This window comes from Hippopotamus amphibius, chromosome 1 (assembly GCF_030028045.1).
Source record: "Hippopotamus amphibius kiboko isolate mHipAmp2 chromosome 1, mHipAmp2.hap2, whole genome shotgun sequence".
Classification (NCBI taxonomy): domain Eukaryota; kingdom Metazoa; phylum Chordata; class Mammalia; order Artiodactyla; family Hippopotamidae; genus Hippopotamus; species Hippopotamus amphibius.
In genome coordinates, this window is record NC_080186.1 from 28,490,016 (window position 1) to 28,514,720 (window position 24,705).

Consider the following 24,705-nt stretch of genomic DNA (forward strand, 5'->3'; position numbering starts at 1 on the left):
CCAGGGGCCGCTGCCTCCGGTCCCCGGTGCCCCCGCCCCTCTCCATTGGCCTTTGTTGCCGTCGGAGCGCCCCGTTTGACTCGTTCCCGTCCGCCCCCTGGGCCTGGCGGTCGCGCCTGCGCACTGGCAGCTGGCCGGGCGCTCGCAGGGGGAGCTGCTGTAGGCTCCGCGGCGGCGGCGGTGGCGGCAACGGAGGCTGCGGGGGCGGCGGCGCGAGCGGCCGGGCTTGGGGGGGGGTAGCCGAGCCCGGCCCTGGAGCCCAAGCAGTTAAAGTGCGGGGTACCTAGGCCCCTCACGCTGGACTCCACAGTCTCCGGGCCGCCTGACCTCCGCACGGGTATATGGGATGGAAGCGGGACCCTCGGGAGCAGGTAAGGGCCCCCGGGAGGGGGGAACGGTGCATGCTCCGAGGACTAGGGGACTCCCGCGTGAAGAGCAGGATTTCCGAGTGAGGAAAGGTTTCCTGAGTGAGGAAAGGGGCTCTTATGAGATGGGGGGCCCAGTTTGAAGGGGGCTCTGTGCAGTTCCGGGGGAAACCTTGTGAAGGGAGCTCAGAGACGGGGGCATTTATCAAAGGAGGCTGTATGCACTCCTGGAGGTGGCAAGTGATCTGGGAGAAGGGCCTGAGCGCACGTAAGGACTCCGGGAGATCCCGGGAGGCCTAGGGAGAGGCCCGGCAGGTGGCAGGGGGTGGGCTCCAGGTGTCCAGGAGAGGAGGGGATCGACACAGATGGGCCCAGAGCTGCCGCATGCCGGGAGTGGGGGCTCAGCCGGGCTGGGCTGATGTCTTTTGGGAGAAGGCGCCAGAGCTCGGCTGTGAGCTCCGCCCCAGCCGGGTCTAGCGCGGGGGCGAGGGTCAGGGGGCAGTGGGTGGGGATCCAGCCCCGGGATTTCCCCCCTTAAGTCTGGGGAGCTGGAGCAGAGGCGCCGGAGCATGCGCGGAGGTGGCAGCTGGAAGGGGCTGCCCGATGTGGTGGGGGCGTGGCCGCCCGAATCCTCCCCCCAACCCGCCGCCAAATCCCTCCAGGTTGGCTTGGAAAAAGGAGCGCGCTGATGGGGTGCAGTCTCTGTTAGGTTATGCTGGCAGAGCACAAATGGAAATGGGCCCCTTCCCCATCTTCGGGCTCTTGCACTTGGCCCTGAAAACCTTCAGTCATGATTTGCCAAGAATAGGTTGAGGGAAACTGCTAAAGTACCCTATTCTGTCACCGGGATGAGGAAAGACTGGGATGGAAGCAATGTTTTACGTTAGGGACGGGTCCTCCTTGAAGATAGGCCTTAGAAAATGTGTTGGTTACTGAGGGACCAAGGCCAGGACCAGGTGTACCTGGAAGGGGTTGTCTGCCTGGTTTGCACGCTTCTGATCCAATAGTAAGCGCAGTTGGGGCCTTTTAATCCAAGGAGAATAACCTCTCTATTGAGTGTCTACTGAGTTGACAGCCTAATCTTTGTATGCCTTAATATTTTTATGATTACTGCCCCGCACTGGGTATCTTTTCTTTTTCTTCTCTCTACTCCCCAGAAACTATCAGGGCCATCTTATTAGACCCAAGGTTGTTAAGCTAGCCTTTTGTCACAAATAAGTTGTTTGGGGTAGGGGGAAGTTTATAGCCTTTACCATAGTGTGTCTCAGGTGATAGCCTTAATTAACGTCTCCTTATTCATAATAAGGAGAAAAGGAGGTAAGAGTAGAGGAGAAACTTAGGGAAAGCTGCCCCAAGAAGACCAGAGTCCCTGGATGCCCTGTGGAGTAGTGGTACCTCCTGTGTCCTAGGTCTCTTACCCTTTTGATGGGAGGAGCTGTCTGAACCTGGGAATCCTTTAGGTCTTGTCTCACTGCTTCCTTCCATTTGATCTGGGTGTGGGAATAGGATTTCCATTTGGGACATGAATTTCATTTCTGGTTGAAGTGTCTTTGTCTTTTACACCAGATCTAATCCCCTTAAGGAAATAGCTCCTGCCAACTCATTCAAGTCATCCATTCAGTGATCTGTTAGTACTTGGTGACTGCTTTCCCCAGGACAAAAACAAGTTGTAAATTAAAGGCTGTGTAAGCCTTAAGGTGGAATGCAAGGATCAACTGACTTCAGGAAACTACTTCCTCCTTCCCTTAAGCCCCTCTCTCCATTCCAGGAGCTCTCCTGGTTTTCTGGGCTCTAGACTACTTGCAACAACCTGGGGACTAGAGTAGTAGGCCACAGAGGTCCAGATGGATTGCTGGGAGCTGGCACCCATACCAGACTGCTCATGATCTTATTCTGATGAATTCCTAATGGTTTCTAGAGTGATGAAAAAATTGACTTTTTTTTTGGTTGGTGTTACAATAAATAAACTTCTAGGGAAGGAACTAGAACCTGGTATCTGGAGTTGGCTCTCGCCTAATGGGGCAGGCTTTACCTCATCAAAGGGTATAATTAAAATTCATTCTGGAAGCTGTGAGTGGAGGGATCCCATAACTGCCTCCTTCCTAGGCTCTGACTATTTTCTTGGAGGTTGGAGGACACAATACACAAAGCAAGGTATTGTTGGCTTCACTGGGCTTATGGCCAGGTGTGCCTTCTGTGCTCAGGTGTGTTTCAAGCACATATACTGGACTAGGAGCTCCCAGAGGGTAGAGGTGGTGTCTGATTTATCTGTGGAACCAACCAATGTCTAGGCCCTGACACAAGTACGTATTTATTTTTTGAATTGAATCACATTTCAGTTGTGAACATAAATGGTTAAGCACATGTGTGGATATTTAATAATTTGTGTGTACTCAGTGTGTGGACAAATTCTTTTTGGAGCGATTGTTCTCTTACTCTTTGCTTACCAGACGGCTAACCCAGCCTTGAGTTTGTCTTTTGAATGGGCAGTCTAGCTTATTGGGAGTTATATGGGCCTCAGAACTGCAGGGAAGGAATCCCTGAGCCAGGCCTTTCAGCTCTGTTACTTTTCCTTCTCTCAGGACTGGTTGGGGATGGGGGGAGGGGGAGTGTCCTTTTCATAGCCCCTCCCTCCTTGCTTTTGTCTGCAGGGAAGGGCCCCGCCCCTTTCCCCCAAGGCCCAAGCTTTGTCCTCTGTGCCGGGGCCCTCATCTGCATCACAAAGTGGCCGTCTGTCCCTGTCTGGGTCTGAAGGGAAGTGTCTCCCTTTCTCAGACTAAAAGCTGGGGGCAGGGTGGGGTTAGGGGGGAACTTTGTACTGCTGTAAGGCTTGCAGGGGGATGGAGTGGGAGAGAGGTTCTCTTGTCCTCCTGCCTTCCCTAGTTTGGTTATGAAGGGGAGGGTGGGGGCTCCCTGTTTTCCCAAAGCCTTCTAGGAGTGGAGGGTGCCTAAGGCTAAGTCTGGTGTGTAGTCCTGTTTCTGGGGAAGAGAAGGCTTTAAGGCTAGAGTGTCTGTCCCATCCCCCATCATTTTAACTCAGCCCCTAGCTCTAGGGGATGTCTTTCTCCCAAGGCTCCAAACAATTATTCAGCCTGGGAGGCTAAGGAGGGGAATGGAATGTAAGAAGTTGGGGAGGGGAAGGGTATCTCTTACTAGCTACTTCCACTAGGGTCATGTTTGTCCTGTGCCAGGTTTATAATTGTTTCTGAGTAGTTTGCAGTGTTTGTGTGCTGTGTATGCTTGTGTGTTCTTTGTGGTGTGTCTGTGGATCTGTTTGTTAATTCGTTAGTATGTGTATATTGAACATCTCTTATATGCCAGGCACTGGAGATTCAGCAGTGACCAAGGCAGATACAGTCTGTATCTTTGAAGAACTCACAGTCTAGTCTGGTGAGGGGTATGTGTGTGAAGGTAAACTGTCCAGGTCTAAGTATATGTTTGGATGTGTATATCTGTCTGTGGCTTGTACATAATTTCTGTCCAGCTCTTTCTGGGATAGGTGGCCAGGTGCTAGTAGTTAAGCTTTCACTTCCCCAGGTAGCTGAATCCTGAAGGCCTTTTCTCCCCAGGCTGGGCCACAATTCCCCTGGCTGTATTTCCCTGTCTGTGGAGTAGTGTAGGCTTGACAGGTGGTTAGAAGGAGACACAGCAGCTTAGCTCTGGGAAGTATGCCCCTCCCTTGAATGATTCTGACCTCTTCCTGACCCCCCAGCTAAGGATATGCCCCATCCCCCCAGCCTGGCCAACTGTGAAAGCAGATCTCTGGTAATGGGAGGTTCTGGGCTGTTTTATCCCTCTCTCCTCCCACCTGGGCTGGTCCTCTACGGGCAAGGACAATAGTAGATGCAGACAAAGGGTTCTCTTAGGCAGTTTCCCTTTTTCTTCCCTTTCCCCTCAAGCTAGAAAATAAAACCTGGGGCAGCAATCAGGCTGGTGGCAATAGAGGAGAAAGCAGTGGGAGTTGGCCCCGCCCTCACCCTTTCCCAAGGACCTCCTCTCTTAAAATTGACCTCTTCTGCTACTGTCTGGGCCCTCTATGTGGAAGGAGCTATGGGTCTGGAGAGAATGTTGAATTCTTCCTAGAAGCAGTAATCTTCCCAGAACCAGTAATCTCATCTTCTCCAGCATGCTAATGGCTGCCCCTCTTTCCCAAGTCCTCTACTCTAGCCTGCTCTTGCCTCAGTCTCCTATATTTAGCCTGTCTTCATTCCCTAGCTTTTTTTTCTTTTGAACTTTTTCTTCATTGTCTCCCCACTTGCAGCCTTGCTTCTTGTCCAGGCTCTCAACTCTAACCTATCTTGCCCCAGCCCCTAACTCCAGCCTTTCCTCCTTCCCAATTCAAGCTTTTTTCTGCTGTGACCTCCAGTTCCAGCCTCTTCACCAGTTCCCTGTTTCAGCCTCTCTCCTTTTCCTTAGTCTCCAAAATCTCTCCTTTAGGCTTTTCTCCTTTTCTGCTGCTCCATCCTCAGCCATTCCATTGCCTTAATCTTAGACACTGTCCTCTTCCTGCAGTGCAGAGGAGCATTAAGATGATGCTGTTTTGTGTTCAGCATGGTGATGAGTGACGTGAGTATCTGGCTGACAGATAATAGCGCTTTCTTGGTCTGCTAGATACCTGGTGGAGTCTTAATCTAGTAGAGGGAAGAAAGAGCTTTGTTACTAGAGCCAGATTTAGCCCCGCTACTTAACATGTAATAGGAAGTTATTACGTACTCATTTGATGAATTTAAGATAGACAAGCATAATTTTCCTGACTGGAAAGAGTTTTTAAAAAATGAGCCTGGGTTGTTTCAGACAGTGGAAGCCCTCAGCTGGGTTGGGTAGGCAGGAACAAGGCTTCCCTAACATTCTGCTGCCCCCATTCTAGGAGGCCTTGTGCCTTCTTTGATCAGAGTGGTAAGGAGATTACCAGGCTCACCACCCTCTCTGTCTTGTAGCTGCAGGCGCCTACCTGCCCCCGCTGCAGCAGGTGTTCCAGGCACCTCGCCGGCCTGGCATTGGCACTGTGGGGAAACCAATCAAGCTCCTGGCCAATTACTTTGAGGTGGACATCCCTAAGATTGACGTCTACCACTACGAGGTGGATATCAAGCCGGATAAGTGTCCTCGCAGAGTCAACCGGTAAGTAATGCACATTTAAGCCACTAAGTCCAGTAGTCCTTATTTTCCTGAGTCTCACAGCCTTAAAAAGAGAATCCAGAGAGGTAAAAGAAAAACTAGTAGAGGGTGATATCAGCAAATTCAAGGAATTTTTGAGGAAGAGATTCTAAGTAAGGTAAATGTTGAAAAATATCACTGGATTTGGCTATTAGGAGACAGTTGGTACGTTTTGCCACAGGGAGTTGGGCTAGTAATCTAACAGTGAGTTAAGGAATGAATGGAAGGTAATGTGGTAGGGATAGTGAGAGCAGATAGCTTTTTTTCTAGATAGCTTGACAATGAAGCATGGGGAAAGAGGGAATACGTTGGCTAGAGAAGATTATAGGGGTCAAGTATAGTGCCTACTGCATTTCATTATTTGTTGAAATGAATAAATGAAAAGCTTTTAAGAATGAGACATGGGTATGTTTATAAACTGAGAAGGAGCTAGTGCAGGAGACGTTAAAGGTACAGGACAGAGAGGAAAGGAATGGCTGGGATGTCCTTGCTGAGGCAGGAGGACATACATATATATGTATATATACACACACACGCGTGCATAATGTAAAAAAAATTTTAATATTACAGAAAGAGTAGCAATGAAAAGTGTCTCCCATTACCCTGGTCTCCTGTCTCCTAGTCCCTTTCCCTAGACACATTTATTCTTACCATTCTTGAGCATACTTCCAGATATTTTTCTATACATATGCAGGCATGTATGTTTATAGAAGATTTTTTAAAGCACACAGAATACGGAATCTTATATACCTTGCTCTGCACCTTGCTTTTTTCCACTGAACAATATATTTTGGAAAGTATTACATATCAGTACCTACATATCTGCCTCATTCTTTTGCATAGCTTCATAGATATTCCATTAAATGAATGTATTATAACCTATTTGATAAATCTATTCAGGAACATTTAGGTTAAGTCTAAACGTTTGTTACAAAAGTGAAACTGTGTAGAATATTAATATAGATACATTTTTGCACTCAAACATGAGTATATCTGTAGGATAAATTCCTAGGACTGAAATTGCTGGTGTAATACATTCAGAATTTTTGAGATATTGCCAGTTTTTTTTTTCAAGATAAGTTGTACCAATTTATACTCCCATCAGTAAGGTATCCCCCCACATCTGCACCAGTTCAGTATATTGGGTTTTTTAATTGTTGGCGTTCTGATAAGTAGAGAGTTATATCTTGGTCTAATTTTAAATTGTATTTCTCTCCTGAGTGAAGTTGAACATATTTTCAAATGTTTAAAAATTATATATGAGAGGGATATTTCAAGTGTAAGAGGAAAGAGATGAAAAGAGGCAAGTGTATATAAATATTTATATGTCTGGGAACTTGAGGGTGGCCTTGCCTTCTATGCTCTACTCTTCTCAAAATTATTAAAGATGCTTGTTGATCTGAGGTAGGAATGGGTTCTGTCATTAGAGGGTAGTGGAGAAGGTTTGACATTATTAGGATGGAAGTGATCAGAGATATGAAAAAGATTGCTGGGCAGCGCTGAGGCCTAATTGGCATTAAAACCATGTGTTTACAGTTGCTTGCAATGTATATTTTGAGTCTTTTTATCCAGTGGTATTCAAGAGCTTTGGTTTAGAAAGTGAAGAAGTCAGATAGTTGGATGGGCTGGAATTTTGAAGTATATACATGGATACTCTGGAGTCTAAGTAGCAAAGGACAGGAAGTGAAATCAAGAAAGATGATAATGGAGAGAAATTGGGGTGGTAGAACGAAGGACTTCAGAGAAGTGGAAGAGGTGAGGTTCTTCTTCCACACTTTGTTCCTATTCCAATTCAGGTCTCTTTTCCATCTACCTTTTTTGATTATCAGTTTGGGGATTGGAGCAGCCTGGATTTTGTTCCTTATTCTGGATAGATCCTGAGGTCCTTCTTCCTTTAGCTCAGAAGGCACTCACAACCACTTTTTTAGGTCCTTCAGAGCCTTGGTGATCTGGGGACCAAAAATATCACCTGGAAGCATGTTAGAAATGTAGATTTTTAGACTTTGCTCTAAATCTACTTAATCAGAATCTTCATTTTAGATCTCCAGGTGATTCATGTGAATGTTAAAGCTTGAGAAGCACTGCTGTAGAGTACAAATTAGTAGCTGGTAGGACAGAATATAGTAGATGCAACATAGCCTGGACTTTAAATTATTTCCAAGAGCTTGAAGTGGTAGACTTTCAGCTTCCACTGGCCTTTCCCATTCCCCACAGGGAAGTGGTGGAATACATGGTCCAGCATTTCAAGCCTCAGATCTTTGGTGATCGCAAGCCTGTGTATGATGGAAAGAAGAACATTTACACTGTCACAGCACTACCCATTGGCAATGAACGGGTAAGGCTGGGAGTCAGGCTGGACCCGTGTCAGGGGTCTGGGGAGGGACAGAACTCAAGTAAGCCTGTTTGGAGTCTGGCAGTCCAGAAATCCCTTTCATCTTTTGTGCTGAGAAAGTGTGTTTTAGGGTGAGGGATGGGTAGGTGCTGATGTTTATTTAGTCTGCTATATGTCTGTCTCTGTCACAAACAGACTGAGATTAGACTTAAAATAGACCTAAAGGACTTCCTACTAAGTGGTTGAGAGGGAGAGACACACTAAGCCAAGGTGGCTAAAGACTAAGGGGCTGGATTTACTCTGAAGTCTTCATTGTGAGTCCCTGTCAGCTTAAGAAGCAGATTCTTGGGAAATCTATGGAATGAGGGATAGTAGGGGCAAGGCAAGGAATGTTGGACTGTGGGAAAGCACTGGCAATCTTTCACCTCTTTCTCTTCCCTGAAGGTTGACTTTGAGGTGACAATCCCTGGGGAAGGGAAGGATCGAATCTTCAAGGTCTCCATCAAGTGGCTAGCCATTGTGAGCTGGCGCATGCTGCATGAGGCCTTGGTTAGTGGCCAGATCCCTGTTCCCCTGGAGTCTGTGCAAGCTCTGGATGTGGCCATGAGGCATCTGGCATCCATGAGGTACTGGGCGTAGTTAGTATCTGGGTTACTAGTGGTGGCAGAAGTGCTAGGGGAGGAGGAGGGGAATGAGTATACATGAAGGTCCCACGGTGTGCCTTTCAAATAAAAAATTCTTTGAAGCCCTACCATATGCCAGGCAAGTGTGCATATACATTTAGATGGTTTAAAGCCTTGGCCCTGTCCCTTTTAGATATCTTTGGACCTCACCCCATCTGTCCCTGCAGGGCAGAAAAAGGGGGGAGACTTGCACAAGGTCAGTCACACAACTTGTAAAGGATCAGAGCTGGAATTAAAGCCCTGGTGTCCTGCCTTCCAGGCCAGGGCTACTCCTTGCCCAGGATGCCTCACAGGGTGGGGGCCTGTGCCCGAGGGACCAGTTCTCTGCCTGTCCCTGCCAGGTACACCCCTGTGGGCCGCTCCTTCTTCTCACCGCCTGAGGGCTACTACCACCCGCTGGGGGGTGGGCGCGAGGTCTGGTTCGGCTTTCACCAGTCTGTGCGCCCTGCCATGTGGAAGATGATGCTCAACATTGATGGTGAGTGGGGAGAGCTATGGAGCCAGGGGCACCCTAAGTCCAGTGACCACACTCCCAGCCTCATCCCTCCCAGCTCTGTAACCACACTCCTAGTCTAATCCCTACAGCCCTGGGACCCCTTCCCCATCCCAATACCCTATAAGGAAGAGGGTGTAAAGAGCAGTGCCTCCATTTATTCTGGAAGACAGAACCTGAGCTGAACTGTACCTACCATGTCCCCACAGTCTCAGCCACTGCCTTCTACAAGGCGCAGCCAGTGATTGAGTTCATGTGTGAGGTGCTGGACATCAGGAACATAGATGAGCAGCCCAAGCCCCTCACGGACTCTCAGCGTGTGCGCTTCACCAAGGAGATCAAGGGTGAGGACCTAACCAGGCGGGGATGGGAATCGTGCTACTTTCTCTTTAGTCCCAGAAGGAAATCCTCTTGGGATGTATTCAGGGGAGAGGCCAAGCCTGGGCGTATGAACAACCTTTTCCAACCCTGACAAGCAGTGTGTGTATCCCAGGCCTGAAGGTGGAAGTGACCCACTGTGGACAGATGAAGAGGAAATACCGTGTGTGTAATGTTACCCGCCGCCCTGCCAGCCATCAGACGTAAGTTAACAGGGCTGCTAAGCCATACCATTGGTGGAAGAGGGCTGATATTTCAACATACTCTGTTTACTTTCTCCACACCACCACCTGGCCCTGAGGGTGAGCCCTGTTTTTGAAAAAAGCTGTGGGAATTTGGCATTTCCCCCTTACTTTCCCAGAGCCATTGATACTCTCCCTACCATTTTTACCTTCTTGGTCTCCACCTTTCTATCTTGGGCTTTTACTATACAGCAGGCTTCTTTCTCAGTTCTATAAATGTTAGACTCTCTCTCAACTTATTCTTCCTCTTGAAAGAGAAGGCTGTTATCCTTGGCTAGACCTTAGGAAAGTTGTCACTGATTCCATCTACCTTCTTCACCTCAGACTGTGCTGGACTGTGAGTGCCTACTGTGTGTCAGGTTGCATGTTCAACACTAGAAATACAGATGAGTCAGACATGATCTGACCATTGTGGAACTTGCCTTTCAAATCTTTGGCTTCACTCTTGGAGCCCTGTGTTGCCTCTGCTTCCCATGAGTGGTGGGAGTGCTCAAAGAGGCTGGTTAGGGATGAAGTGAAATCTGGCGCTTCCCATGGTTGTAGGTATAGAAAGGTGTTATTGAATGCTGGGCTATGATACCTCTTTCCCTTCCCCCAAACAGGTTTCCCTTGCAGCTGGAGAGTGGACAGACTGTGGAGTGCACAGTGGCACAGTATTTCAAGCAGAAATATAACCTTCAGCTCAAGTATCCCCACCTGCCTTGCCTGCAAGTTGGCCAAGAACAAAAGCATACCTACTTGCCCCTAGAGGTGAGGCTGCCAAGTAATGGCCAGGCTGGGGGACAAGCATTGTACCTGCACACTGATCGTCAGAGGTCTGTTCTTCCATTTGTAGTCTCTCATTTTGAGGTTTGGAAAACTGATGTTCTAAGAGGTCATTCTGTGAAATGTAGGCCTCATTCTTAACTGCTGAGTTCTTTACTTATTCCCCCATCCTGCTCTCATATCCTTTCAGGACTACCAAGCAGAGGCGAAAGCTCTATTTACTGTTTAGTAAGTAAGTAGTTCATTCAGGACAGAGATTTCAGATACCTACACTCACGTCCTCTTAATTTCTCTTTCCCTGTCTGGAATTGGGGATCCTAAGTGACCTAAAGATACAAGTGTACTTTATTTTACAGAAAATGGAAATGAATGTTACCTGTAATGTGAATCCTATTTCCCCAATGATCAATGTGTTCTTTTTGAAAAAGTTTTAGCCCCAAGATTTGTCATATTTTTATGCTTCAGGAGACCTTTGAAATTCTGCAATTAGAGAAAGAATAGTAATGCTCTTTAAGTCATAGAATACAAATGGAGAACCACTAGGCTGTATTTGGCTTGCTATACACTAGCCAAAATGTCTAATGAGAAACTACCTCTGACTGCTTCATTTGTCTAGTCCTGCTCAAAGTGTGGTCAGTGGACCAAGAGCATAGATGTTACCTGAGAGCTTGTTTGAAATGCAGAATCTCAGGTTCCACCTAGACCTACTGAATCAGTACCTCTTTTAACAGAATCCAAAGAGGATTCATATGAACACTTAAGTTGGAGAAGCACTAGCCTAGATTACTTTCTTACTCTATTCTAGCAGCAGGAGTCAGATAGCGGGGACCAAAGCTTAAGCCTTCTGTGAGCTTTTGGGATTTCAGAACTAACCAGAGAAAATTAGGCTGAAGGGAGAAGAGATACCAAAACCCAAGAACTCTGACTTGGTAATAGCTGCCAATGCACAGAAAGTGGGATGAAGACAATATGTTCTCTGAGATGTAAACAGAAGTCTTTAGGGGCAATTCCAGCTAAGTAGATAGGCTTTGGGTAATATCTACTGCAAGCTGAGATTTGTTAGCAAATTGACATAACTTCTGTTTAAACAGTAGTTTCCAAGGTGAATATATGATGACATATTTTGATTTTTACTGTTGCTCATTTATTTAACAAATACTTATTGAGCTCTTACTATGAGTCATACACTCTTAGGTGTGGGGAAGGTAGAGATTAACAAGACAGACAAGGTCCTTGCTGTCATGGAGCTTACAATCTAGAAGGGGGACATAGACAATACATTGATAAATAAGATAGTTTCAGATGGTGGTAAATGCTATAAGTATAATAAAACAGGATAAGAGTGGAGGGGGTTGGAGATACACTGTAGTTATTGTGGTCAGGGAAGGCTTTTTTTTTTTTGGCTGCACCAAGGGCATGCGGAGCTCCCTCAACGAGGAATCAAACCTGCTCCCCCTGCAGTAGGAGCTCAGAATCTTAATCACTGGACCCCAGGGAGGGCTTCTTCTAGGAGACATTTGAGCTAAGTCCCAAATTATGAGATAGAACCAACCTTTTAACAACCTGAAGGAAGAGCCTTCCAGGCAGGAGTTTAATAGCAAGTACAAAGGCTCTAAAGCAGCAGGGAGCTTGGATCTTCTTGAGAGAAGGAGATAGAAGGACATAGTGGCTGGCATGTAGTGTATGAAGGGAAAAGTAGTAGGAGATGGTTTTGGAGAGAGGTACCAGGTCAAATCACATAAGCTATTGTAGGTGATAATTTTTTTTTAGAATAGCTTTATTGATATATAATTCACATACTATAAAATTCACCCTCTTAAAATGTACATTTCAGTGGTTTTTAGTATATTCACAGAGTTGCACAACCATTACTGATGTTTGATCCTAAAACATTTTCATCGCCCCCAGAAGAAAGCCCATACCCATTAATAGTCACTTACCATTCCTTCTGCCCTCCTTACCAGCCCTACTAACCATTAATCTACTTCTGTCCCTGTGGATTTATCTATTCTGGACATTTCATATAAATGGAATTATATAATATATGGCCTTTTTTTTTTTCTTTTTTTTGGCGGGGGAGGCGTGTTACCTCTAACATATTTTATTGGTCAAACCAGCCACAATCCTACTTGTATTTAAGGAGAGGGAACAGAGACCCCACTTCTCTATGTGAGGAGTACTAAAGGATGAGCAGTCATGTTTTTTGTTGTTGTCGTTGTTTTTAAATTAATTTATTTATTTATTGGCTAAGTCTTTGTTGCTGCATGCGGGCTTTCTCTAGTTGGGGTGAGCGAGGGCTACTCTTCTTTGCGGTGCGTGGGCTCCTCATTGCTGTGGCTTCTCATGTTGCAGAGCACAGGCTCTAGGCACGTGGGCTTCAGTAGTTGCGGCACATGGGCTCAATAGTTGTAGCTCACGGGCTCTAAAGCACAGGCTCAGTAGTTGTGCCGCACGGGCTTAGCTGCTCCACGGCATGTGAGAGCTTCCTGGTGCAGGGATCGAACCCATGTCCCCTGCACTGGCAGACGATTCTTAACCACTGCGCCACCTAGGAAGCCCAATACATGGCCTTTTTTAACTGGCTTGTTTCCCTTAGCATAGCGTCCTCAGGGTTCATTTATATTGTAGCATATGTCAGAATTCCCTTCCTTCTTAAGGCTGAATATTATTTCGATGTGTGTGTGTGTGTGTGTATACTGCATTTTGTTTATCCATTCATTCATTGATGGATACTTGGGTTGCTTTTACCTTCTAGCTATTATGAATAATACTGCTATGAATATAGGTGACAAATATTTGTTCTAGTCTCTGCTTTCATTTCTTTTGAGTACATACCCAGAAGTGAAATTACTGGATCATATGGTAATTCTGTGTTTAATTTTTTGAGGAATCACCATACTGTTTTCCACAGCAGCTGTACCATTTTACATTCCCACCAGCAGTGCACAAGGGGTCCAATTTCTCCACATCCCTGCTTTAGTCTTTTTTTTCTAGTGTTGATTCTGTAGTTGAAATTATCTGTAAAGAGTTCTGCAACTTTAAGGTGCCTTCAAGAGAGCAACCTCACAAATTATAACAATTCTGGATTTTCATTAAGTGAATTGACTATTTTATGTATTCTTTGAGATACAGAGTTTAAGGGCAGGTGACCTTGTCCTGGGTTTCCCTACCATTGTTCAGCATGAACTCTGGAAATTAGGCAGAGAACCAGTACTTAGAGTATTGGCCCTATGGGAGCAAGTTTTACATTTCATTTCATCTGAATCCTCACAACAGCTTCAAGAGCCAGCTAATGTTTTTTCCTGTGACTAAAATTCAAGAAGCAGAGTCTTAGAGTGGTTAAGAGTCCTGCCCAAGGTAACATCTAGAATTAGTAAAGCTAGACTTCAGACTCAAGTCTTCCAAACCTGCTAGTTCTCTCTACTCTGCCAAAAGGCTTCCTGTTCACGGCTTCGTGAATATAGTATGTTGGGCAGTGGAAGTCTTATATATCACTAAAAAGTCTTTTCTGATCTCCCTTGTGTTCTCCTGGGCCCGGTACAGAGGAACCATGTGGCAGGATGTTCCTCACACCAGCAGAGGACATTGTCCGTCAACAGAGAGTGATTTCTGTAGTCCAAGGGCTCAGTGATCATCTGTAGGCACGGGCTCAAGAGTTAAGAGCCACTGCTAGTTCTCTTGGTGTGTTTGCAGGATGGAACAACTTACTGCTTGCTACCATTGGAGAGCTGCCTACTACCGAAGAATCCAGTTTGTGTATATTGAGTTTTTAGTATTCAGAAGAGCTCTAGACCGGGTCCTTTGGTAAATAATAATTTATGCTGCAACATACTGAGTTTACTATGTTCAGAACTGTACTTGGTTCTTTAAGTGCTTTATTTAATTTAGTCTCCAAACAGTGCTGTGAGATTGTTAGTGTTCTCCCTATTTAATATATGAGCTCTGAGCCCAGATCTGGCTCTGGATCCTAAGCTCTTAATCACAAAGTGGCTATATTGCCTTTTGTGTGGCACATGGATATTTTGTAACTTACCTATTTATGAACGGGGGATTTTCTAGTCCATTTCCCAGGAATGACAGCCAAGGCCTCTTCCCTTACTGTGGGGCTGTGGGTGCAGGGTGGACTATACTCAAACCAGTGCTACCTGTTCTTCTCATTTCTGTAGGTCTGTAACATTGTGGCTGGGCAACGCTGCATTAAGAAGCTGACTGACAACCAGACTTCAACCATGATAAAGGCTACAGCTAGATCGGCCCCAGACAGACAAGAGGAGATCAGCCGCCTGGTCAGTGAGGATGCAGAGAAACATATGCTTGATCGCTCAGTCATGGGAGTCCCTGGTAGTGTAGATGCCTTTCTGCCTTGGCAGGACTCTTAGGAAAACAGAAGTATGGATTTGTTGCCTGGGACTCCATAGGACTACTCTTGCTTCTTGACCCTGTAGCTACTATCTCTTTTTTCCTATCTCTTTTTATTCACCTGTATTACTTCCCTGTGTTATCCATTCCCACTTACCTCATCTTCCACTTTCCCCTTCCTCCCTCCTTTTTAGGGCTATTCCTTGCCAGCCTCAGCTGCTTTTCAGAGCTTTCTGCTTGTGACCCGGTGGGTGAGCTGTATTGCCAAGCTACTGCTCTCCTGAGATCCCCTTCTTTTGTCTTGCAGATGAAGAATGCCAGCTACAACCTAGATCCCTACATCCAGGAATTTGGGATCAAGGTGAAGGACGACATGACGGAGGTGACAGGGCGAGTGCTGCCGGCCCCCATCTTGCAGTACGGCGGCCGGGTGAGCAGGGTCAGGGCCAGACAACATCTCTGGGGCATGTGGGGGGAGGTTTGGTTGTATAGCCAGTGGCTTTTGCTCCCCTACCCACCTGGCTCTACTGAGGCTCACCTGGACGCCCCCTCTGCCTATCCCCAGAACCGGGCCATTGCCACACCCAATCAGGGTGTCTGGGACATGCGGGGGAAACAGTTCTACAATGGGATTGAGATCAAAGTCTGGGCCATCGCCTGCTTCGCACCCCAAAAACAGTGTCGAGAAGAAGTGCTCAAGTAAGGAGGCTGGGTGTATGGATGGAAGGGTGGTAAGGACCCTAGAGCTGCCTAACTTCGTCTACTCCCAAGGGGCCAAGATTTGATCTGTAGTCTGTTCCTTCTGACTCTTAACTCTGCCCCCCATGCTGACTGGCTCAAACTTGCGCCTTCTGCTTTTCTGTCCATCTGAGGTCAGGAGTCTTGACAAGGAGCCATATCTGTGTCAGAGATGAGGATTTCAGGATATGACTCTCCCTCAGGGAGACCTGAATTATTTTATGGTTTTAATTATTAACACAGGTAGTAAACAGTAGTAGTGATGACTATAATGTTTGTGCCAACACTGTACCTAATTTTATGTTCTCTTATTTCATCTTCACAGTGAGTAGGTGGTGGTATTTCCATTTTCAGGAGACTGAGGCTCAAAGAGGTTAAGTAACTTGCACAAGGTTTGCATATCAATAAAGTGTCAGATTGGGATCAAATCAGATCTGAAGTTTCAAAGCTTATATTCCTAATTGGAAATAAAAGTTCGGTTGGTACTCTGAGCTGTCCTTTCCCGTGTGCAGAATTTGTTCAGTCAGGTCCACGTGACCTGAATTAGGTGAACATGAGTTGTAAGGGCCTCTGAATCACTTGTGGCTGAGTGGCTGGGAGTAGATGACAACAATGAGGAAAGTGATATAGCCAGATGGTTTAAAGGAGCGGGTTAGGGGAGTAATGGTGTTGAATGAGTGAATGAGTAAGCGAAGAAGTCATTGACCCTTCTCCTGCAGTTTTTTTTTTTTAACAGCTTTATTGAAATATTTTGCAAATACCACAAAATTTACCCATTTAAAATGTACAATTCAGTGTTCCTGTAGTCTTTTGAAGTGGCAGCTTTTTATTTTCTCTGAATCTGGAGTAAGGTCATTGTACTCTGGGGCTGAGAAAGAGTTGGTGAAGCTGACCACTTTGGGCAGTGATGAGAATTAGTAGAGATGTGTATCCTAGTGGGTTCAGCTTGCCTTGGGATTTTCATAAGAATTAGTTACAGCAGTCCCCGATGATGTGAGGACTCTGGCCTTCCTTCTCCCCTCACAGATACACAACTACCTCCATCACAATTATAGTTTATCTTAAATGAGTTCCTTGTCTCCTTTCCTGGGTTCTTGAGATTTTAGCCCCATTTTTAGGCCAGGCTGCTCTTAGCCTTGGCCAGGCTTTGGAGGGCTGGTCCTTAACCAATAGGAGAAAGGTTCTCAGCTCTGTGCCTTTGTGTCACCTGTTGGTAGCTCTGTTCTTGGTGTGTTTCTCTCTCATTCCCATGTCCTTCCCCTGTCCCATTCTTTTGAGAAGTAGTTTGTTGTTTTGGGTATTTTGGGATGCAGAAACTGATAAACCTAGAATCTCAGAGTTGGAAGGAGTCAGTTCATCAGACAACCCTTTCTTGCAATGCAGGGATTAAAAATGTTACTTGTATACCTGGATCAGGGTACCCAGTTGCATGTGTGGTTCTGGGCTAAAGATTAAGATTTGGGAGTTTTCGGCTGTGGCAGTGGGTGAGGTTGTCCAGGGAGGATGTGCATAGTGAACAGAGGCTGAAAATAGAACCCAGAGAAACTAGAAAGGAAATAAAACAAAGTTCCTACATGTGTATGAGGGAATGGGATCCAGAGCACAGGTAAAGCAATCCTTTCCAGTGAGACAAAAGGGGAAGAGATGAAGATGGCCATAAAAGTGGAGAAACTGGTAATTGGGGGTGGATAAGGGAGTCCTAGGGTCAACCCTCAGAATTTTTCTTCTGGCTAAAGAGGCCCTGTTACCTCAGCTACGTCACTTTCAGGACAGGATTTTAAGACTTTGCCCATCGTAGATTTCTCTCAACACTTTGTGGCCCCCAGCACTGGAGATAATATCCCAAGTGTGATCTGGTAATAGAAGGTAGGGAATACCACTTTCCGTGAAGTAGAGACCCACTTATTAATGGAACCTAGTAACACATTGGCTTTTTTAGTAGCTATGCTGTAGTTGTATACAAAGCAGAGAAATGGAAGAAACACTGTTAGTAGTCCATCAGAGCCCTGGCTCTTGTTTACCTGAAATAATAGGTTGTATTTTTTATTCTAACTTTTACTTAAAAAATTAAAAAAAAAAAGAATATAGAAAACATCCATGTGTCCATCATCCAGAGTATTGTCATATTTATTTTATCCTTTTTAAAATGTAAATGAAATATTATAGGTAAATTTGACATTCCTTTATATCCTCCATTCTAGTCCTGTTCCTCCTTTCCAATGTAGTCAGTCATGAATTATTATAACCTTCCTATCCAATTTATGTATTTTATATACCTATATGTATATAAGTGATTTAAAGCTCTACACAACAGTGTTGTACTGTATTAATCTTGTGGGGGTTTTTTTGTTGTTGTTGTTTTACTAAGTAAGTGAAAAAATTTATTTTCTCACTGCATAGGCTTTTGAATCCATCATTGATACTTATATGGTATATAACAACATCCCCTAAACAATTGCTTTTATTCTCTATTTGTACCTTGTTGCTTTTAATCTAAGTGTAAGATTTTCACAAATTGAATTTCCTGCTGCTCCTTTCAGTCTGTCGTTATATTTATGTAGCTTGATTTTTTTTTTTTGATCTATTGCTTTCGTACCCTTTTTTCCACCTTTGTCTTCCTTTCCTAGGGTAAAGCTCTGAAGCCAAAAGAATGAAGCTTGTTTAATTATTTGCTCTTAGGTGTCAGAGAAGCAGGGGGGGGGGGGCGACTCATTTTTTTCTGAGCATCTCCTGTGCTCTGATCACTATTGGAACCTTATTTATTTTAATTTGACCCAAGAGGCCTTCCTCTTGGGCATCTTCCTATTGCTGTAGACTTAGAACATAGGAACCAGCTGTTTATGGGAACCACAAAGGAATGTGGGGGGCTTTGAGAATTCCTACAAGTGTCCCTTCTCTGGGCTCCCTCAGCTCTCTGCTTGTACCATTGAGCACTTAGCAAGCTCTGTCTTGTCCTACCCAACTATAAATGTGTTTTTTACACTCAATGTGATGATGTCTCATTCATCTTAGAATCTGTCAGTGCCTGCCACAGTGCTAGGCACCTAAGATGGAGGCATTTGGTTAGAGGTATTAAAGTGGGACTTATTGCTTCCTGTTATGACCATACTTGTGCTGCAGGAACTTCACAGACCAGCTGCGGAAGATTTCCAAGGATGCAGGGATGCCCATTCAGGGCCAGCCTTGCTTCTGCAAATATGCGCAGGGGGCAGACAGCGTGGAGCCCATGTTCCGGCATCTCAAGAACACCTACTCAGGGCTGCAGCTCATTATCGTCATCCTGCCAGGGAAGACGCCAGTGTATGGTACAGTTCTGTTGGGACAGTGATTACGATGATAGAACTCTTCTCAGGGTAGTTCCCTGGAAAATCCTAGGGACGACTCAGTGTGGATTCTTGGCTCTAGCCAGAGCTGTTCCTTAGTGTCAGTGCTCTTCTTAGAGGAGAAATACCAGCCTATATGAGCCATTTAGTCATCTCTGGTCCTGTTTACCTGCTCACACTCCCTCCCAGTAACATTTACTGGGGTCCTGTGTGCGCTGGTGTTTAGGCCAGGCTAGGCTGAGCCAGATACAGAGATGGGTCCGTCCAGATTCCTGTCTTTAGGAGTGCATTGTCTCTCAGGCCTTAGGGCAGCACACCCTAGCAGAATTTGTGGTGGTTCTGTTGGTGTTCCATTGCTGGGAATGACATAGACTTTTTGAGAAGTTCTCCCTCTCTTTTAAGAATAGTAATGACTATATACATCTCTGACTCAGTGCTTTTCTCTTACTCTTTTTTTTCCTTCTCTACCTCTCCGCTTCAAAGGAAGAGATGTCTCTCCTCTTATCTTACTCAGCCCACATGTGTTCTTGTTTCTGTTCCATCCTGCTACCTTTGGGATCCTTTAACCCTCAAACATCTTTAGATTCCCCACCTTAGAGCATACTACCAGAATCACGCCATCTCCTTTAGCTTTTTTCTTCCTGTTTTCTTATTTTTCTTCATCAGAGTTTTAAAATGAGTTCTCTACATTTTCTACTCCCACTTCCTCACCAGCCACTTACTCCTTAGCCTTTTTCACTTATCTTACCTCTACCATTATCCTAAACCTCCTCTGCAGAGGGTCACCAATGACCTTTCTCCTCTTGACTTCTTGATATTTTCTTCTCTCCTTAATTGTTTTTGTCATTACCAGGAATGCCTGGCATTTTCCAGATTTCTATACTCTGCCCTTTCTTTTTGCCATTTCATTCTAGTGAAATTCTCATCCATTTCAGTTGTTTCAGTCATCAACTATTGTTATTATTTGTTATAATGTATTATTAAAATCTTGATTCAACCCTTGACCTTTTTGCAGTTCCTATCTCTCCCTTTGGCGTCTCTCCTTCCTGCAAGAGTTTATTGATCACCTTCTGTGTGTGAAAAGAAACGCTGTGCTAGATCCTGAATACATTGGTGGATAAAACAGATGTGCTCTCTGCTCCTATAAAGTGTTTTGGTGAACTATCTCTTTAGTAGCTTGTTTTCTCTGTTTACCAGTAAGCCCTTCTCTTTAATTTTCTCTGTTGGCATCACAATTGCTTCTGGGTACCTTCATCCAAACTTTGGGGGCAGTCTGTCTTCTCTTTGCTTCACCTCTAATGCTCTTTTTTACAGTATTAAGATGTATTCCCTGCTTTCCACCTACTTTTCTCAATTTAGTTCTAACATTTCTTAAATCTTTCTTATATGGGTTATTGGATGAGACTTTTTGTGATTGTACTCTCAAAAATAAAAAAAAAACCCTTCATTACTCCCCATTCACAAAATAAAAGTTTTTTAGGGCCCTGATCTTAGTTTAACCTTTTCAGCTTCATGTTGTACTGTTCCCTTTGCCACACATACCAGAAGGATCACTTGTTCTGGAATTAGATAGAACTGGATTTTAATCCTGGCTATGCCAGTTTACTGTCTCAGGCAAATTACCTAACCTTTCTCAGTCTCAGTGATTAATTATATAAAAGGCAGCATCTAACACAGTGCCTGTGACATGGTAGATTCCTTAAATGCTCATTCCTTGTCTGTGCTTTCCAGTCTCTGGTTTTGCTTACATCATTTGCCTTTGCCTTGAATATCTGAATGCTCTTTTTATCCCCTTAAAATTGTATCCTTCAAGTCCTAGTTTAAATGTACTTATTCCTAGAAGCTTTCTCTTGTCATCCTACCTAGAGGATTAACTTGTCTCTTTCTTTATTCCTTTAGAAATTGTATCAGGCTGCTGATCAATTACTATCTCGCTTGATATTGTGGATCTGATTCTGCTCTGAAACCTTCTTCCCTCTGCACATAATATGCCCAAGGTAGAGCCTTCCACTCACATGATAATCAGTCCTTGGAATTTGGTTGATGTCAAATCCATGTCTCTCTTGGGCCTTAAATTGATGTCCCTAGGTTAGAAAATAAGGATGCTTTTTAGGAGAACTGCCTTGTATAATTATTCATGTTTCTGGTTCCCTCCATAGAAGGAGAATCCAGTTTTTCTGGCCTACCTGTGGAGTATAGTGCTTCATACTTAGAGAAGTTGGTGCTTACTCAGAGAATTTTCCCTTTCCCTTCAGACATGTTATACCTCTCTCCAGTCTCATACCTTGGTTAGGACCTTTGGTTTCTTCCATTTACATGCTGTTCTTTGATCATATTATACCACTTAGATAATGGGGGCATTTGCCTAGGAATTAAGCCTGCAGTTAAGAGGAGCAGTCAGATTCTTTTAAAGATCCTTCACCCTCCTTCCTGGTAGGCTAAGTGATGGTCAAGGCAAGGTCCACGTGCATTGTGATTGCCCTGAGAGTGTAAAAGGACTGTGTCACATTTGTCCAGTTCTAATCTGCTACCATACCTCATCCTGTCCTTAGTATTTTTAACTCCTTCCTCTCCACTAAATTGATACTATTTTTTTTCATGTAAACTTTTTATAGAAGTATAATATACATATAGAGATCTTTTGTGTTCAGTTCAGTGAATTCTTACAAAGTGTTACAGCAGGGTAACCAGTACCTAGTTCTGATAGTAGAGCATTTACCACAATCCCAGGCTAGCAATCACTACAACTCCCCATCAGTGGTAACCACTATTATTTTGACTTCTAACACCATAGATTAGTTTTGACTATCTTTGAACTTTATATAAATGAAGTCATATATCATGTATGCTTTTTTGTGTCTGGCTTCTTTCACTTGGCAGTATGTTTGTGAGATTTAGCCATGTTTTTTAGTTGCAGTTTGTTACAGTTTTTCCATTATATGATTATAACACAGTTTACATGTACTTCTCCATTCTACTATTAACGGACATATTTGGCTTGTTTCCATTTTTTACTATTATAAATACTACTTCACTGAACATTCTTGTACATGTCCTTTGAACATATATGCCCTTTTCTGTTGGGGTAACTAGGAGGGGTTTTAAGTGTACAAATGTGTACTTCCACCAGCAGCAAATGAGAATTCTAGTTATTTACATCCTTACCAAGCTTGGTATTGTCACTTTCATTTTAGCTGTTCTTATAGGTGTTTAGTGATACTGCATTGTGCTTTTAATTTGATTTCTCTGGTGATTGATAAAGTTGAGTATCTTTTTATATTTCTGTTGGTTGTTTCACTAGCCTCTGTTGAGAAATGCCTGCTCATGTCTTTTCCTTTTTTTATTGGCTTCAGCACTTTTTTCTTTTTCTTTTTCTTTTTTTTCTTTAAGTAATGGTTTTTATTTTTATTTATTTATTTTTAGAACTTTTATTGAGATACAGTTAACATACAATAAACTGCATATATTTAGAGTGTACAATTTGGTATCCCAATCTCCCAATTCATTCCCCCTCCAACCCTCCCCACTTTCCCCACTTGGTGTCCATGTGTTTGTTCTCTACATCTGTGTCTCTGTTTCCGCCTTGCAAACCGGTTGGTTTGTACCATCACCACTTTTTCCACTTTTTTCTTATTGATTTATAGATGTTCTTTATAATTCCTTTATTTTATATTTATGTGTATTACAGATATCTGTGGCTTGCCTTTTTACTTTCTTAATGGGTTCTTTTGTTAAACAGAAATTTAAAATTTTAATGTAGTGCTATTTATCAATATTTTTGCTTTATGGCTAGTACTTTCTGAATCCTGTTTAAGAAATCCCAAGGTCATGAAGATACTAGTCTGTGTTTTCTTTTAAATGTTTTTTTTTAACCTTTCACATTTAGAAGTAGCCTGTGTTCGCCAGAAAGTGTTGCTTTCTCTGGCCCTTGGCAGTGGTTCCACTTTTGGTGCAAAGCCTAGAATCTCAGCCTCCTGCCCACATCTAGAATCAGCAGATGTACCCAGGGCAAAAGCAGCTGCAGCAGAGGGCTAACCTCTGTGAGATTCTGTCCCTTTCTGGAGTGTTAGCTCTTCTAGTTCTTGTTGGTTTAGCACCTTTCTGCTGTCTACAAAAGGATGATTTCTGTATTGTATTTGGCTTTTCTGAATGTTTTCTGCAGAGACACTGGTTTGCCTCTAACTATATCTCTTGGAAGTAGAAATGATCCCTTTAGCTTTTTAAAACATTCTCAATCTCTTCAATTGAAAACATATACCATTCATCAATTCTACAACTCCTCGTTGGTACTTTGTATTACCAAAAACAGGTTTTGCCTCTATACATTAATTTTTGCCTCACTATCACAAAATTCTGGTCCTTATTTTACCTCTTTTAGCAGCATTTTACTTGGCTGAGTACTTATTCCTTCTTGAAACACTCTTTCTTCCCTGGCATTCATCATATAACACTGTCTTGATCTTCCTCCTAGTTCTCTGGATTTTTGTCCTTTGCAGAGTCATCTTCATCCTTGTCCTTTGCAGAGTCATCTTCATCCTGTTCTGCAAGTATTGTGAGTTCCTCAAGTTCCAGGTCTAAGCCCTCTTCTCCTTTCACTCTGTTCTCTTCCTTGGTGATCTCAAGATCATGTCTTCAATTACTACCTTTACCTAAATATCCCATAAGTTTACATCTCTATTTCAGACTACTCTTGAACTTCCAACTACTATACTCAGTTGCTGATTGATATACTCACTGGGATGACCAAAAAACACTTCATACTCAGAATGTCTCAAAGAGGACTTATGATTTCTCTGTTCTATTACAGAAATCTAGAAACTCAGAAGTTATCCATAAAAATTATTTTCCGTTTCATATATAGTCTTTTGAATCCATTTCTCTCCATCTTGACAACTGCCTTCTTAAGCTACCCTCATTTCTTCTCTAGATTGGTCTATTGACCACATTCTTTCTCTCACACTATGGTTCCTTTACTCCCCTTTGCAGTTGCTTTGGCCTTGCAGTTTCTCAAACGTATGTTGCTGTCTTCTATCAGAGTACATTTTTGCATGCTCTTCTCTCTTCCTGGAATGCTCTCTCCTATACTCTCTCTCCCTTCTAAGTTCTTTTCTACCTTTAGATTTCAGTTCAGTCATTACTTACTCAAGAATCTTTTCCTGGCTAGGTTATTACCCCACGTTATATGCTCTCATAGCTCTATGAAATTTTCTGGTGTAGCATTTATCATCGTTACAGTTTTCATGATTTTTAAAATTAGTCACTAGATAGTAAGCACTATAAGATTAGGGACCCTGTGTTTTTCTGGTCACCATTGTGTTCCCTAGCACCTCATATACTTCCTGGCATCTAGTAGGCATTCAGTAAATATTTGTTGAATGCACTAATCAGTTCTCTCCCTGCTCATAGCTGAAGTAAAACGTGTTGGAGATACACTCTTGGGAATGGCTACACAGTGTGTGCAAGTGAAGAATGTGGTCAAGACCTCGCCTCAGACTCTGTCCAACCTTTGCCTGAAGATCAATGTCAAACTTGGTGGCATTAACAACATCCTAGTTCCACACCAGCGGTATGAACTCTATTGCCCACTTGCCCTTGTCAAGCAAGGTACCATACTGGGGATTGATGAAAAGATAGGACCCTGTCCTGGCAGAGTGAATGACACACAAGGGAGAGAGGACCAAAGTAGGTGCTAGATGGTACCAGAAAAGAGAAGACCCAACTCCTCACCATTTGTTTTCTCTTTCTTGTTTAGCTCTGCTGTCTTTCAACAACCAGTGATATTCCTGGGAGCAGATGTTACACACCCCCCAGCAGGGGATGGGAAAAAACCTTCTATCACAGCAGTGAGTGATACTTCCCAGCCTCCTCAT

The 24,705-nt window shown here is 44.0% G+C and overlaps 1 protein-coding gene across 5 annotated transcripts in view; it reads left to right on the forward strand.

Moving 5' to 3' along the window:
* The first annotated feature begins 129 nt into the window (after positions 1–129).
* The window catches only part of AGO1 (argonaute RISC component 1), a 39,872-nt gene continuing 15,296 nt past the window's right edge, over positions 130–24,705 (forward strand). For 2 of the 5 annotated variants that reach the window (XM_057705089.1, XM_057705098.1), the window contains exons 1-14: positions 130–371; positions 5,303–5,486; positions 7,737–7,857; positions 8,299–8,480; positions 8,879–9,015; positions 9,240–9,374; positions 9,524–9,611; positions 10,253–10,400; positions 14,582–14,701; positions 15,082–15,204; positions 15,340–15,473; positions 18,633–18,817; positions 24,242–24,401; positions 24,588–24,678. In XM_057705089.1, the coding sequence (XP_057561072.1) occupies positions 347–371; positions 5,303–5,486; positions 7,737–7,857; positions 8,299–8,480; positions 8,879–9,015; positions 9,240–9,374; positions 9,524–9,611; positions 10,253–10,400; positions 14,582–14,701; positions 15,082–15,204; positions 15,340–15,473; positions 18,633–18,817; positions 24,242–24,401; positions 24,588–24,678 (1,833 nt within the window). In that variant the 5' untranslated portion in view covers positions 130–346. Of the gene's footprint in view, positions 372–5,302; positions 5,487–7,736; positions 7,858–8,298; positions 8,481–8,796; positions 9,016–9,239; positions 9,375–9,523; positions 9,612–10,252; positions 10,401–14,581; positions 14,702–15,081; positions 15,205–15,339; positions 15,474–18,632; positions 18,818–24,241; positions 24,402–24,587; positions 24,679–24,705 lie in introns of those variants that run through there. The other 3 variants (XM_057705104.1, XM_057705112.1, XM_057705123.1) reach the window with 3 other exon arrangements.